At 28.6% G+C, this 17907-nt stretch overlaps 1 protein-coding gene and 1 long non-coding RNA gene across 7 annotated transcripts in view; one reads left to right on the top strand and one right to left on the bottom strand.

The window, feature by feature from the left end:
* The window catches only part of Imp (IGF-II mRNA-binding protein), a 130558-nt gene that overhangs the window by 22797 nt on the left and 89854 nt on the right, over nt 1-17907 (bottom strand). The window contains exon 1 of one of the 6 annotated variants that reach the window (XM_074254878.1): nt 13221-13586. The exons of 4 other annotated variants lie outside the window; for them this stretch is intronic. In XM_074254878.1, coding sequence (XP_074110979.1) covers nt 13221-13309 — 89 coding nt within the window. In that variant the 5' untranslated portion in view covers nt 13310-13586. Of the gene's footprint in view, nt 1-13220; nt 13587-17907 lie in introns of those variants that run through there. One more of the 6 variants, XM_074254877.1, reaches the window with a different exon arrangement.
* The window catches only part of LOC141535091 (uncharacterized), a 52982-nt gene continuing 51251 nt past the window's right edge, over nt 16177-17907 (top strand). The window contains exon 1 of the long non-coding RNA XR_012480547.1: nt 16177-16370. This is a non-coding gene — a long non-coding RNA (uncharacterized LOC141535091). The remainder of the gene's footprint in view (nt 16371-17907) is intronic.

Raw genomic sequence — 17907 nt, 5'->3', positions numbered from 1 at the left:
TAACCTTGACCCGGGGGATGAACGACCCAGCGGGTGCGCGTGGCACCCCCTTATCCCTTTCCTCAGAGCTACTCAGAGTGAGCTAAAAGTCCGCGGGCCGGGAGAAGGGAAACGGGCAAGAGTACGAGTTTCATTCCACAATTCTGTCTTGATGGGACCCCAGCCCCTACTCGGTTATATTCCTATGCTTGACTCCTAACCGGCGTACTCGGCGCCGGCGCTTTCACTGCCTTTACTGTTCTCCGTATACTCTCACTCTCGAGCTGTTCACCGCTCTACTCTGTTTTCCCTCTTTCATTATACTACTACGACTACTTAACCACTACTATTACTATTACTATTACTACGACTACTACACGGCGAAAAAAACATAGGGACTTTTCCTATTTTTGCATAGAAAAAATTCCTATGTTGTCATAGAAATTTTTCCAATGTTAACATAGTAATTTTTCCAATGGCAACATGGGAATTTTTTTTTTATTAACATGATAAAAATATCCATGTGACATAGGAAAAATTCATTTATGACATGAAAAAAAATAGAAATCGAAAAAATACCATTCTGAAATTTTCAGGATATTTTTAGAAAATGTCAAAGTTTTATATGAAGGAAAGAAAAAAGAAATTAAAAATGTTTATCATCGAGAAATTCGGAGTATTTTCGGAAAATCAAAAAAATAACGATGAAGATAGGTTCGAATAATTTTTTTCTATTTTTTCCCAACAAGAACATTTAATAAAAAAAATTTTGGAAAAAAAAACGTCCCGATAAGTCAATTTTTGAAAAAGTTATGGCAATTTAAGCCTCACACCGCCCATAATCTGCTGGATTTTTAATTTTTTTGAAATGTACCACAAAATTTGAAAAAAATTTCCTCGAATTTTTTTATCACAAACCGACTGTATATTACTGTTTTACTTTTAAATTATCTGAAATTACCCGAATGAGAAAATTGTTACGTAAATTTGTAGTTATTAAAATAAGTTACATAAATTTTAGTTATAAATGAATTTTTCCTATTTCACATGGATATTTCTATCATGTTAATAAAGAAAAAATTCCCATGTTAACATTGGAAAAATTCCTATGTCAGCATAGGAATTTTTCCTATGCAAAAATAGGAAAAATCCCTATTTTTTTCGCCGTGTACTATAATTCCCCCTACGAGTACCGTTACCCTTATCATAAACTTGACTGAACAAACTGAGAAAATACGAGTGTATTACCAAATAAGAGGAAGAAGTTTCAGAGAGAAAAAAAAGAATAAATAATTTTTTAACAATTCATGTTCTCCACTTCGAAGTTGTAGTTGTGGTGGAATGTCATGTTTGATATATATAAGTGTTTTTATTGTTCTCGTTATAATTGAAAAGTATACACAGGAGTCTCTTGACTTTTTTCAGCATTTCAGCTTGAACTTAGACTAATAAAGCTCTTTGAATTCTCGAGTATGTTCATATATCAAACGATTCCATTTTTTTAAATTGTCTCTTTAGATTTGTTTTTTGTATCCTGTGTTGTTCTCGATCTCTATACGCTGGACTGAACTTTTAAATACAATTATTCTATACTAGAGTGAGCAAAAAAATTATAAAAATATCCAGACTAATTTTGTTATTTTCAAAAAATATAAAAATCATTTGACTTTTTTTTTTTAATGGCTGACTACCCCGTATGAATCGTATCTATGATTATTGAAGTATAATTTATTATAAAAAATGAATGAAAAAAAAAAATTAATAAGGACCTTTGATTGATCAAAAATTAAAATTTTATGCACTGATAAAAATAATTTCATTGAACTAAGGAGAAATTAATTACTTAATTAATTATTGAGCCTCAAATATTACTGTCACTACTTAATGATCCGATAAAAATATATTTTAGCCTAGTTCAAACCAATGCGAATGATTTTAACAAAATAATTGTTTTTTATTTTATTTAATCTCTATAGAACAGTATTTAACTTATTAAAAATTCTCTTAAATTTTTTTTATATTGTTAAGCAGTAAACCATAAAATGAAGAAGTTTAATTTATAGAATGTTGCCTTTTAATTAATTTTTTGTTTTATCGAAAATGTATTTTAAACTTTACTATATTAACTTCTTGAATTTTATGTTTTTGAATCCTTATGAATTTGTATTTTTTCAAAAACCCTGAGAATAATTTTCATAAATATTCTTTGACTAAAGTTTTCTATTTATACCGAGTACACAAGAATAAAAAAAACTGAAAAAATAGATACTGCGGAGCAGACAAAAATCTATGGCAGGTGCGAGGCGAATCAACCTTGAATGTGCACATAAATCATATTTTTTTCTTTTTCAAAAAAGAAGAAGATATAAAAAATTATAACAACTTAAGGAAAAAACCAAAGAATAAAAATTTGATTTTCTTAACTTTAATTTTTGACTCACCGATCTGATGAAACATGACAATTCAAATAGATTTTATTTGCTTACCTGAAACAAACAAAAATTAAAAATGAATTTAAATGAAATAATAAATGATATAATAACATTAAAAATGTTTAAAATAGCTTTTGTGCTATATTTTCTACAAGTTCATGGTCTCATGCATTGGTTTAGTCCGAGACTCATGGCTTGCAGGGGCTCGATCGATTTGGCGAGACTGCAGAAGTTCCACGTAAAGTGATTACAGCCTTGTGGTTTCATGAGAAAATGTGCATAGTAGTTTATCTATATGTAATAAAAAAAGACAGATAACCAAATCGATTCAACGTAATTTAACTTTTTACTCATATATTGTGGTGTTATTTTTATTTCTTTCTATTTCATAATAATTTTCAACAAAATTACATACTAAAAAAACGAAAAAACATTTTTTAAATAGAAATAATAAGAGCAACGGAATGTAGATTGCACGTCTCATAACGCGAAGCGTTTGAGTACTGCTTTACTCTCACTCTCTCAAGGTCAAGCAATTACCTCGGCTTAAATTGCTTTTATCCGATCTTTTTTGCACTTCAAGTATTAAATAAGTTGACAAATATTGTATCAACAAGAACACTTCTTTATGACAGAAGATAGTTTAAAAAACACTATTTTTTCGAGATAGGATAAAAAAAAACCGTTTTGAAAAATGTTTCGGTGGACGTCGGGTTTTCTGTATGTCCGAATGATGTATGATGTATGAGGTCAGAATAATGCCCAAAACCTTCACTTTTTGAATCAATTTTTTTATTACACGTTTTTTATTAGCTTCACCTGTATGTTTGTAACCGACTTCTTTAAGCGCGATTTTTACCCACTTTAAACAGTCAGATTTCATTTAAACTTTATCGATTTATCCAGGACCGATGACAATTCACTAATTTGATAAGATTATTACATTATTCAATTTGCAAAATAAAATTTGTTAATTTATATAGCTTTATCTGTAATCGATAAGGCAGGAATTTATGTTAATTTTAATTTCCAATCATTATTTTTAAGGAGGTAATGTGCAAAATCACTTTTTTTACAATATTCTTCAATTTTTGAATACACGTACTTTTAAGTGTTCTCTATGCGAATAAATTTTTTTTAATAGTCCTTGCAGTGCTTATTTTCAAAATTAAAAATTGTATATTTAACATGTATTCCCTATCCTGACCGTAGTTAGAGTGAACATTTTATTGAATAACAACCATACTTTTCTTAGGATTTTTTTGAAAAACTGAGAATGTTTAATTGAAGTTATAACAAAGATTTTTTGTCAAAAATAACATAAACGAGCGGTATTCATTTTTTTATAAAAAATGTTTTAAGTTAGCGACTTTCAATACTTTACGTGAGTGAGTAAATGAGCGATAGTCTGTAAAGAGAGGCAGCACAAGTGAGTGAGAAAGAAACCGATAGCCAAAACCTATTGGTGTCTTTTTCTTGCCGCAATACCTTATTAATCGATTTAACTAATATTAACAAATTTTTGAATACTCAAAAGGATTTTAATTCAACAAAACAAATAATAAAAAAACTAAAAAAAAACACGCTTTTATAAATAAACCAAACTAATAAGTAAAAAATAAATAATTGTTTAAAAAACTCCCAATCACGCCTTTTAAAGAAAACCAATAGTGTAAATAAGAAAAAAATGTATTTTATTTTTAAAAAAACGAAGGGTGCTTCTTAAGATATTTTCAAAATGATAATCCTTCTTTTCATATCTGTCAATAAAATATTCATAACTATTGACACCATGTATCCCACTCTTTTATTACAATAATATGCATTTTTTTCTTATTTACACTATCACTAATTTACATTCATTAAAATTTTTTACACTATTTATAATTCAAATTTATTACAATTTATTTTATATTCTTTAGTTGGGTTTTCTATAAAAAGCATGTTTTTTAGTTTTTTTAAACTATTGTTCATTCATTCGCTTCAGTATCATTTTGAATAATAGCCTATTGAAAATTATCGTCTAATTCAATGAAAATTAATTAAAAAATGAATAAATTCATTAACAGTGAATAGTCTTTTTTGTATATCTACATACTACATATATATGTAAATAGTTCAATCTTTAGCCACAGATAGGCGCTTTCGATTATCTCAGTTTTATCTTATTTTATTCTTTTTTTGATAAATGAGCATTATGAGACGTGCACTTTTGGATTTTCCAAACTTTTTTTTTCTACTCTCTCCTCTAAATTTCCATAACTTTATAAGATATCACTGCCAGCAATAAATCTTTTAAATTTTCACTTTAAATAAAAATGAAGATATATTCATCTTGAAGGTATAAATTTCACTTTTTTTTTTTATACGTTAAATAAGTTACAACTCACGAATGTATGAAAATGTAAAAAGTTTAATCAGCCATTAACAATGAGTTGGGGAAAAAAAAAAATAAATAAACTGTTAGTTAAGTAAAAGTTAACTCTCAGCGATCTCTCTAATGTATTTCACCATATGGTAATAATCTTTTCAATCTCTTCAAGATTGAATTTCCTTATTTCAAGAAAATTATTTTTAGCACTAAAATAACTCAAGTTTTTCAAAAAATTTTTTCGATTCAGGTAAAACTATTTTGCTATGTAAAAAAACACAGTTCTATTTTCTACATAATTTCAAAGCCTAATTTTTACAAAATAATAGAAAAATTATCAATTGATAATTTTTTTAATTGAATCGTTTTGTTTTAAATTTTACGAAAATAATACCAATGAAAAATAACAAAAAAAAAAAAAAAATTAATAAACGAACGCAATTTACAAAAAAAAAATATTTTGCATGTTCAGAGAGTACTACCTCAAACATATAATTGAACATTGTAGAAACTTTCAGTAGAAAAAATAATTTTTACGTAATTTTCGAGGTACCCCATTCTACCCCGCTTTCTCCTAAATCTTTTCAATAATTTACTTTGAATTTTCTAATCATCAATTAGATTAATTTGCAATTTTTTAAATTAAATTCTTTCGAAACTGTAGTAAAAAATCTTGAATTTACTAAAATAATAAGAAAAATAAATACTCATAATGCACTCATTAAAATAAATAAATAATCGAGATTATGAAGATTCTTACACAATATGAAATTTGTACTACCATCATTCTCTTGGTTAATACGTTCATTTAGCTTAATTAGTCCATATAGATAAAAAATTAGTGCAGAAAATTTATAAACAATAAATAAATAGTAGAAAAAAAAAGTTATATTTAATACGGATGTGAGTGACCTCGCTTCTAGTTACGTTAAGGCATTGCAGCGTCATTGCGAAAGTCGACGTTTTATTGAGAGGACTATTTACTTAGTGAATGAGTGAGCGAGACGTAAGGAGGAAGGGAGCAAGAAAAAATAATAAATATAGACGAGAACAAAGAGAGGAGAATGGACCCAAGTTCTAGGAAAACGAAAGCGGAGCCCACGGTCAAATTATTTATGGCGATGCGAAATTAAGAGTCTCGTTCTATTCCGTTTGAGGGCACGATCAGCCGCATGATGATCCCGATTAACGCCCTTGGTCCAACTGTATCCATTTTGCGGTCCATTCTATTCTATCGTTGAGGAGTGCCCTGCCCCAGAATTTTCGTCATTCGACCAAAGTAGAACACGTTGTCTAAACTATTAACTCACTGGTAAATAAGCACAACGTTTAATCATTAATTAAATTTTAATTAAAACGATAATATAGAGTTCGGCAAAAAAAAATCAAATTATTTTTAGTTAAAGATAATTTCTCTTCGTTAAAGAATTTGATTGTATCGATCAAAGATCATATTCTCTCAAATAAAGTGAACAGTTATCAGTTGGAGGTAAAAAAATCTTAATCCATGAATACAAAAACAAAAACCCAAAGCAGAAATTTTTGAAGCAAGACAACAATTATCTTTGAAATAATTTCTTATCAGTATGCAAAAATAAATACTTCTAATAATTGTTGAGAATGTGTGATGGTTGATACTACGTAATAGAGAATAAAAACTCAACTGTGTGAAACTTTATCTTATATCTCGTGTTGTGTAAGTCGATCGAACAACCAGATACGCAACTAAATATAAAGGGCGACAAAGACGACACTGCACGAAAGAGAAGTAATATGTTACTCGGTTGATGGTGCCACTTTATTTTATTTCTATACCTATGCATATACATTCTCTGGGGATTTCACCGTGTAGAAGGCTATTTCTCTATATCTATATTCTTCTTTTGCCAGTACAGAGGTGGAAAGTAATCAATACTTTAGGACGGTGCGTCGAGGCAAGAGTCACTCCGCTACACAGGTATTATGATAAGAAATTCTTCATAAATTCTTGTTTAATAATTAATGAAGAATCAATAAAAATTATAATTATTATATAAAATTATAAAGAGAGAAACTTAGGGTTGATATCATAAAAATCTATTGAATGCATTAAACCTTATAATTAAACATAGTGTTTTTTTATTATTTAAGTGTATTGAACAGGTAAGCTCCACAAGTATCATTACAATGGCTACTTTTGGAAATATTGATTTATTTTATTAAAGTTAATATAAAAGTCTTAATATGTGTGTTAAAGCATTAATAACAAAAAAAAATTTTCATACTTTTTAAATGGATGTCATAATACATAACACTTTTCACTAGTGATAGTATTAATTAAAATTGGTAAACAATGACGACGCTCACTTTAAATTTCGCATTCAAAGATTTATTTACTAACTTTAAAGTATAATGGATGTGCCTGTAATTATATTAAAATTAACACACATCTGATGATTTAAAAGTTCATTTTTCAATAACTACACAGTGAAAAATTTTGCATTAATGCGTCAAAAAATTTTGTGTTAAATATTTAAAACTTTTTTGTGTTAATTTAACACAAAGAATGTTAAATTTACACATAAAAGTGTTAAATATTAAACACAAAATTTTTTTTCGCAATGACGCATAATTTTTTACTGTGTAATTCATTGTGAAAAAAAAAATGAATGAAACATTATTTTATTGTATTCTATTGAAAAAATTACATGTTGTTAATAATCATCATTGAATAAATTTTTAATTAATCAGAGATTGGAGTAACCTAATGAACTATTTTATTACTGTAATTTTTATACTGTTTTGTGGGAAAATTCAGGAATAAACCATAACTTATCTTGAAATATCGATACTACTGATTGATCCGTTTGACTTCATTAAAAAAAAAAAAATAATCATAAAAAATAAAAAAAAAATTGTTTTAATTTTTTATATGTAAAGAAGTTGATATTAACAGAGATGAATGTAACTGATGAAAAAAAAGAAGCTCTTTAGTGACGGAGATGAGATGTCGCGAAATATCTATTCGTGAGTTTCTAATTGCCGTGAGGGGCACAAGTGTTCACAAGAGAATGAAGAAGAAAGGACCGCCTACGTACTTGAGCAATTGAGGGGCGCATAATTGGCTCACCAGGCACCTTCAATATAAACTATACTGAGTAAAAGGCCCAAATGAAAAAAGGTTGAATATCTTTGCTCTTGACGCATCTTATATTTGTCATAAAAAGGTTTTGTTAAATTATTTTGTACAACTGTGCATTACTTCTTGAATTTATTCATCCCAAGTTAATATTTCATCAAAATTTATTACATTGACGTCATTTATTTCGTTTATATAATAATATAACTAAATACCAAGTATTATTTTTTAATAAACTGATTCACATTTCAAAAAAAGTGCTAAGTAAGGTAGAAATAGACTTATCTGTTAAGAAAATTTTCCGAGAATGAATGTAATGACAATTACACATATGCAGTGGTATCTATCTAAGGGCATTGACATGTTTAAGTTATTCTTACACTGAAAAAAAAAAAATTAACTTAAATCAAGAGAAAAATTCTTGATCCAAAAAAACAATTTTGAAGAGTTTCATTGTCTTGAATCGAGATGAAAAATTCTTAAATTGAATAAAATTTACTTAAACCAATAAAAATTTCTTAGTTTAAAAATTTTTCTACTTAAATCAAGAAGATGAAATGCTTCAAAATTATTTACTTGATTCAAGTAAATTTTTTTTTTCTGTGTACAATTTATTATTATTTAACAAAAAAAAGTGATCTTTGTGTATGCAATTATTCTGTTAGAATTTTAAGAGGATAAAATGTTATTAAAAAATTAAGAGAGCTTCATATTTTATAGATTGAATGACAGATATTTTTTATTTTTTAACTGAAAATCTGATAATTGATGGATGGTTTGTTGACTTTATTAACGATTAAAAAAAAAAAAAAAAATATATATATATATATATATATATATATATATATATATATATATATATATATATAATTTTAAGATTACATCAATTATGGTTACCAAAAAGCCAAAATAAAATTTAAATGCACTTGAAGTTGCAGATGTCATCGTAAGATTTTGCACTATGTATTTTACTCATAAAAATTATGATTTTTACTTGTAATAAGAACATCAGCATTTCATAAAAACATTTAAAGACACAACGTATTATGTAAAAGCAGGGCAATGCAGTATACCTTGATATGCAAATTAAGCTGAGCATATGAAAGCCAATTTTTTAAATTGATGAATTGCAAGTTCTCGAGTCGCCATTTTTACGGTTCCTCCATTTGAAATTTACACATATACAAATATTGCAATTAATTGATGAAAAAAAGATCATCACCGCGATTTAATGAATAATTTTTTTTTTATTCAAATTAAAATAGAAGGTTATATTTGAAAAATTTCTCATGAAAAAGAAAAAAATTTTACTTTGTCCAAAAAAATTTTTTCTTCCTAAATATTCCTCGAGTTTATATATAATATTTTTTCAACAGACAATAATTGCAGGAAATGTCAAGTTGAAAATGATGGACAAGAAAATTTTAAAAATGACTCAAAGTTCTGTTGAAACGGTTGTAGGGTATATCTACAAACAGGTAAATATAAAATAAAGAAAGATGACTCAGTCGGGTTTGAAAAGTATTTAAACTGTAGCCAAGTGAATTCAAGTAGACGTGGACTATTGGACCTTTTTGAGAACCTTACTGCCTTGAGCAACGATAGATCGGTTCAGGTAGTCAGTTTGCCGATAAATGAAACGTTAAAATGCCAACCTAAGCCAGGACAATAATGTGTATATATTTTTCAAATCTCTACCCGGAGAGATGAAAAAGATTCGGAGATAATGCATAGGTAAGGCCATCGGATTGAGCAAGCACTACTATTCTTCGAAATTTAACAAATCCAGCATAGTACTCGAACAAAAGATCCCAATGCTTATTCTGTTTGTTCATTACCTACTACCTTTTAGAAATTTCCTAAACCATTATGTTTCCTAGCTGATCGTCCTGGACCGTAAGTGTACTTTAATTCCCTATTTTTACAATAAAAATCATCTTTTTTTTTTTTTTTTCTCCAATTAACGGAAAAATGATAATCTTGCCGATACTTTGCCGCGCGTTAAAAAAAAAAAAAACAAGTTATTGATATTACCGGCAACGGCATTGCGGGGGTGAAACGCAGCTTTCAGCCAAAAGATAGAGCCACGCACAACTTACGCATCATTGACCAATAAAAAGTAATGTAATTGTAGTAGTTTACTATGATATTTCATGTGTGGAATTTAAAAATTTTTGGGGTCATTTGCCTTGAACTTTTTTGATTTTTTGTCATTGTACTTGTATAATGCCAATAAAAAATAAATTAATTTTATTTAATCATTAGGTAAGAGAAGATATTATGAGATACTTGTGAGACTAGTTTTATATTTTTTTTTGCTTCACACATAACACCGTCATCCCGCCCTTTCTCTCTGGTTAATCGTGACCTCGGTAAAGCGTTCACAAATTTATAAATTCAACTATTTATTTAAAATATTATCTACTATAAATAAACTGCCGAAATGAAATTTATTAGATTAGTATACGGATATATTGTCGAGTGTGTCGCTGAGCACAGCACAAGATTAGAATCAAAGTAAACGCAGTGAGGAATTTTTGATAGTAAGAATTAGATTATAGTGAAATAAAAAATGACTATGACCTTGAATTGTGATCATCTAACCGCACGGTTGCCATTAATGCCGGGCCGATGGATGGCACTTCTCAGAATTTCATCCACATTCGAATTCGTCTCGTGTTCACCGCTTCAGGCAACTCGTCATGCTTACACTATATTTTTTAAACTATAGAAAAAAAAAAGCTACATAGTATAGCTTAGCTGTTGCTACATACTTTAATATATAATTTTTAACAGAATTATTAAATGTAATTATGAACGACTCCGAAATATCTATACCTTTATTTAACTTGAAAATAATCAATTTGCGTCATCGGTAGATAGCCTAAGACAACAACGAATGATTATTCGATTATTTCGTTCCATTTTGAGAGAAAAAATGTCTATCAAAAAAAATTTATATAAATTGGGGTAATTGTTACTACGTTAATACAATGTCCTATATAAAGCCCTCTGAGTAGTTTCATTAAAACACTAGTAGTCTTATTGAACAAAGTTATTTTTGTCGGTAATATTGACACAGTATTTACGTATTGATAAACATGGAATTGTTACATTGTAAGTTTATGAATAATTACATAAATATATATTTCCAATTGTGAATTATTTAAAAGATTTATACAATCGAAATGTCCTTGCAATTTATATACACGAATAGAAAAATTAATTTGATTCTAGCAGTAAAATTTTTTAACCGAGAATTTTTTTTTTATTTAAATAAATATTTTGTTGTTTAGAATTTTTTCGTGAAAATTGATTTAGCTGATATTTAATAGTTTTAAAACTTTTTTTCACAAATAAATTATAGAAAAAAAAATTGACATTTAGAAATTAAAAAAATTAAAAAATGCAATTTTTCTAAAATAACTTTTCTTTTTACAAATTTTTTTTTGTTAAGAAAAATTAAAAATTTTTTAAATGACTGCCAACTTTAATATCGTATTTTTTCGCTTAAATTTAGTTAATTTTATTTTTTTTTTTTTTTTTAGTTATTTAAAAACTTGATGATTAGAAAAAATTATTTTAAATTTTAGAATTTTAGAAAATTTTCACCTCCTTTTTTTATATTGATATTTTAGTAATAAAAAAAATTTTTTGAATTAAAAAAATTTTTCTTTCATGTCTACCATAATTATGGCCATCATAATAAAATAAAATATTTGAAGCAATAATTCCCAAAAATTACTATTACAAAATTGTCGACAGTCGAATAAGTGACATGAAAATCTCGAGTGATTATAAATAGAAATAAAATTTTATACTGGTTTATTGTATATCTATCTATCACACATGTTGTCTGTGCGTGCCTAGATCAAACTTTTGGGTATCTAATGTTTTTAGAAAAGTCTGTACATCCGGAAAACAAATTCGTCATAAGCACGCATTCATGACGCATAAAGGCTCGCCTAGAATTTTTAACTTTTATTTTAATAATTTAATTTGTTTTAAGACAATGAACATTAAAACTAAATTTAATCGAAATAAAAATTACTAATAACTGTGTATTTGAGTTTTTCAAAATTATTGGGCGGGAAATTACAAATTTCAATTGTGAGAATTTAAATAAAAAACATTTTTTTAAAAAAATGTACATTAGAGTCGAAATTAGTGATTTCCGGTTTTGGAGTTGAGTTTACGAAGACTAAAATATGATATCATATATATGTATGTAGATAGTAAGTTCTAAGGGTCTGAGGAAACATGGATCTAGCGACTACAAATATGGTTTTATATTTTCCGGTATTATTTATACGTGTGTGAAGTTATATATATATGTATAATCTATTTTCGGTGACCATGCAACACACGCGTGTGTGACCACCCATGCTAACGCTGTTTTATGTTTTATTTCACACAGTTACCATCGGCACCTTCTTCTACTGAGTCATTCCTACTTACGGTGCGCAGGCGGACTCCTAATTTATTTATAAAAAAAACTACCTAGGTTTTATCATTTTAACATCCTCGATACATCAATGCCTTTAATATTATGTTAAAGTTATGAAAATTTATATATTAAAATATATATATATATATATATTAAAATTAAAAGTAAATTTTTTTTAATCAGCCTATTAAATTCATTGAATACTCTCGCGCCAAAAACATTGAACTATAGCTATACAAGATTATTCGGAGTACATTTGTGTATCAGAAGCCGTTAGAAATATTTTTCATGATAACGAAACCGAGATATAGTAAAATTTTTTTTTTTTAACTGATAAGATATTTTTTTTTTCATCAATTAATTTGTTTTATTTTTAATTTCATTTATTGAAAAGTTGGTGAATTTTTTATTTAATTTGTGATACTCTTAACGATGAATTTAATTTTTTTAACATACGTCAATTTTTTATTCTTTAAATATATCTTATCAAGTTATGTATTGTCTATTTACTTAGGCAAAGTATTTCCAATATACGTGTGTGTATATAGTTATATTTTACGAGTGAGATTAGGAGCAAATTAACATGAAAATATTGAGCAAATAAAATTTAATTCAATTTCAAAGCAATAAAGTCTTTTCAACTTAAAACTATCAACACTTGATTATTTAAATATTCTTTGTATATAAAATTGATGATACTGAAATGAGCAAACATCTTACAATTTTTATTACAACTAAGTTGTTTTTAAAAAAATTTCAAATGTAAAAATTAAAAGCTTAATTGAGTATAAATTTGTTGGAAAAATTCCAAGAATTGTCAGATGTTTGCGGATTTGAGTAATATAAATATTGATAAATTTGTAAAAGAAATACCTTGTGGTTTCACCATTTTTATCCTCTATTTCTAAACGTTCCATTTCCTTCTGTAACATTCCACCTTCGCTGAATTTATCCAAAGACATGATTATATCTAACGTATGTATTATTATTCACAAATAAAATCGTATATTAAAAATCAAACTGGCGCTTTTTATTACAATAATAGTAATATTAATAATATTAATAACTCGTATTTACAAGAACTAGCTTGTCGAGCACAGTAAAACTATAAATTATTATTTATATATTTTTTTTCATTCATTTATTATATATTTATATATAATATCCATATGTATATATTTAATATTTATCTTTCTCTTCAAGTCTTCTCGTTAAATATATTTTTCTCGCAAGCTTGTTCCAATAAAATTAATAAAAAAAAAAAAAAAAAATAATAATAATAATAATAAAATAAGCGTTAAATAAAATTAACGAATGAGGTAGATAGATTTTACACACTGGTACACACTGAGATTATCCGTTTTCAATTGACACTGATGTAACAAAGCCAAAGTAATTTTTGGAGAATAAAATATTCTGTTTACAGTCAAAAAAATATATATTTATATGTATATATATATCAGTTTGTATAAATTTTTCTCATTTATAATTGATATATATATATCAGCACTGTATATATATATTTTTACCGGATAAATCATATATTAATATAAATGTATATCTATATATACATATAATATATTTAATAATAATCACGAACTAAAAAAAAAACGATACAAGTCGTACACGAGAGTACACCACTGGCAACACAGTCCTCACGCGGGTTTAGCAACCGGCGACAGTTGTTACGAGAATGGTAGCGCGTCCTCACTCCTACTTGAGTGCCCCTCTCCAGCTCTTTAAAATAGTGTATCCCGACCGCGTGCAGTCCCTTTTCCTTCCCTTGAGCCTCCCTCGCCCTTCTGCTTGCTGCCTTCTGCCTTCTGCCGGGTTTCTTCCTCTTCTTCGCACAATTCTAGTCTTCTTGTTACACTTATCCTATTATTCTTTCCAACTTCCCTTAGCACCTTCTTCACTAATAAAACTTTTATAATTATTACTCACTAAATTGTTATTATTAATTTTTAATAAATAATTGTTTATGAAATTTTTCCAGAAAATAAAATAATTTACTCCAATTTTTTTTTTAACTTCAAATTATCTCCATTTATTTTTAAAAACTGAGATGCTTACGGGTATTTGTCTTTTCAAGTATCAAGTCCTGAGATCAAAAAATAAAAAAAATAAAAACAGCAGCACTGTACGATTACTCTGGGAAAGTTTCAAGTACCAGTGCACGACATAACTTGTGTTAAATAAAGTTCCAGAACAAGTGTTTTGCTGTAAGTATCTCTGATTGATAAAAGTTTAAATAAAAGTGAAGCTGAAGTTAAATAACATAATAAACACACTGACGCACTTGAAAGCGTAACAGAGGGGGATGAAGAATGAGAATGATACGACGAAGACAGTGAATTGGTTGGCGCCGTCTTGCAACCCGGGCGCGTGCCAAAATCAAAACTATATAGTATAGTTGTAGCTCGTGTTCTTGTTCCACACGTTCAAATATGCGGTAATTGTTTTCGCGTGATGACTTTTGTATTTTTTTTTATTTTTTATTTTTACCCTCCGCTTAATACAACAAGATTGATAGATGAGATATTTTATTCAACACCTTGGCTGTTATTTTGTATATTTGTTATCTCTTGGACCGGGATATAATATGTTGTGATGTTAAATATCAACCACAATCTTTAATATTAAAGATGACAAATAAAATATATATAAAGTAATAGATAATTAGATTTTTATACTGTAAATTTAGAAAGAATGACCGAGACCGAAAAAACGAAGGTGGCGGTGAGCGCGCACGCGACGCGTATTTTCTTTTGTACGATACTGGCACTGGGTACTGGCAAAACGTTAATTTTCTCCGAGGATTGAAGAATACAAGCGTCATGTGCATATACGCGTGCGTACTATCAGGGCGGTGGCGTCGATGGTAATTCGTGGTGGTAGTTATAGTCATGGTGGTGGTAATAAAAGGACATGGTGGTGGTGTACTATCAACTACACCCGTTTTAAATCCTACGACGTAGTTTGTAATTTCGGAGTAGTAAAATTTTTCTTTAAATGATCAATGAAAATTTTGTTTTATCTGGATAAAAAACAAGTAAAAAAAAAAAAAAAAATTTTTTTTAATTTTTTTCAGAGACAAGATGGATTGGAAAATGACAATGTGGGAATTTTCATCCTGGCTGTCTGTGATGATATTTTTTAGCATAAATATAAATATAGAGAAAGCGCGGTAAATTGATATTGTATGTTATATGTTATAATGATGTATATATCTTAGGATCCACAACAGAGAAACGGAGTACCTTAGGCCGCGCCCAGCCTATCCCTACCCTTTGACACCATCATCCTATCATCCCCACTGTTTTACTACATACAGATAGAGGAAGTAAAGCGATGTAGTGAGCTCTAGCTTAGATTATATTCCCTACCCCTCACTATTGGCATCATCCGCTGGAACCAGCGAGTTCCCCACTGCTAAAAACGGCGCCCGGGATCGTATCGAAAGAATCATTCTCTCTCTTTTTCTCTATATAGAGATATATGTTTCTGGTCCGTATCACGCGCGCGCTCAAAAACCCACGGGCGACCGCGCGAATTGGAAAATGCCTACGTCATCAAGCTGCTCGCCACCAGAGACATCTGCCGGATGCCGGTAGGTAACTCAGCTTCTAGTCGTTATTTTTCTCTCTCTTTGGCGTCCACCCCCCACACCGTGTGCCAAGAGTCTGATACTGATGATGGGCGATGGGCCAAAGCCGATACGACATACGACTCACTCACTTGCTCAGAACTTTTATTTGGTAGAGGAGCGAAACGTTACGCGGACTTCCCACTACCGCCGATACAAGGTCAATCCCCACTGTATCTTTCATAGTTATCTTCGGTCTCTTTCTATCATCTCTCAGTTCTGTTAAGAGATCCGACAGTGAGACCAACAAGATCGATGCTGTACTGGGAAATCGGGGGCCTAAATTAGATAATACAATTGGGTGAACGTTGTCACACATTCTTCCTATTCATTTCCCGCTTTTGGTTTTTTTAAATTAATATTATTTCACTTTTAAGGTATTTATAATAGAAAAAATACACAATTATAAATGTACTCTTACTTGAGGAGCTGATTTTCAAAAGGGTATCTTTTCATATTTTAAAAGAGCAGTTTTTTTAACTTTTAAATATTAATATTCATAACCGATAGCACTTTATAGCTAAATCAAAAAAGTTCAATAAAAATATTTATAATTAGAGAACCAGTTTTTTGTCTCGATTTATCAAAAATAAAAACATACCCCTTTGAAACTCAACTCCTCATTTGTAAGAAAAATAAAACAAATAAATTCTAAACCGATTTCAACAGTCGTAAAAAGTTAGTGATACGCTGTTAAAAATTTTTAGAGCAAGTCTTTAAAAGTAGAGTAGTCGTCAAATATTGAATGTCCCTTGATGTATATAACAGTTAAAATATAGGAAAAAAAAAAATTGTAACCTCGGTTGCTGTGGCTCTTCAGGCGCCGGTTCCACAATTTTAAGCCTTTCGATATATACTTCCAAGAATTCTCAGGTCAAATAAGCGGTGACGCCCTCAAACTAGCTCGGTGATCATCTAACGAACAAGATACAATTCAACCAAGGTGGCCGAATACCCTACATATTTTATTTTTGATATCCTATCTCTATCTCTTCTGTATTATCTATCTTGTTATTGCTAAACTTCAAGTGCTTCCGTATGATATTCTCATGGTACCTTTGATACTAAACATACAAATACAACTATATATTATATATTCTCTTCCGGTTTTACTGGACTTACATCTTTACAACGTACCTGATTTGCTTATGAATTATAAAGTATGCAACAAAAAAAAAAAAAAACAAGTTACATTCCTACTACGAACACGTCACCAGCCATAACAAAATATTCTTCCTGTTTCGTAGGTATTATTTTTTTAAATGACTATTCGTTTTTTTTTTTTTTTTTTTTTCATTTGTTAGTAAATACGGAATAATTAGTAAGCGATTTATTGCAAGCGATTTTTAGAAGAATTTTGTTTATAAAATATTAAAAGAAATCGATTAAATTTGGATAGGAAAATTAATTACTAAAATAATTATTTTTAGAGCTGAGAAATATTTTTCAGTTTAAGAAAATAGCTATTTCATTACAATGATACTGGAATTTTTTTTGTGTATATTTTCAAGTGCAACATTTTTTTTCACACAAAAAAAATTAAGTTAAACTAAGAGATTAACAAGAAATACCAAAAGTAGTTTTGGCCGAAGGAAGAATTAAATTTAATGTTTTCTCGAGTTAAACCTCACGTTGCGCACTATTGCGGTATTTCAATTGACACGCACATGGGAATGCCATATCCGTACTTCTATCATTTATATTTCACGACTAAATTAATCCATTTGTGAAATAAAAATTGTTCTGAATTATATCGACAAAATAAAAAAAAAAATTATAACAAGAGTCAAAATTTGGATTTTCCTCTGCACAAAAAAAAAAATTTCTTGCACCAAGAAAATTTTAAGACAAAAGTTATTTTGGAGCTAGAACTTTTCTTGGATCAAGAAACTTCGACTCAATTCAAAAAATTTT

The sequence above is a fragment of the Cotesia typhae genome, unplaced genomic scaffold (genome assembly GCF_013202065.1).
Source record: "Cotesia typhae breed Kobodo isofemale line unplaced genomic scaffold, CoteBio_Ctyphae scaffold_13, whole genome shotgun sequence".
Classification (NCBI taxonomy): domain Eukaryota; kingdom Metazoa; phylum Arthropoda; class Insecta; order Hymenoptera; family Braconidae; genus Cotesia; species Cotesia typhae.
The sequence above is the reverse complement of the archived record's forward strand: the minus strand, read 5'-3'. Positions and strand labels throughout refer to the sequence as shown.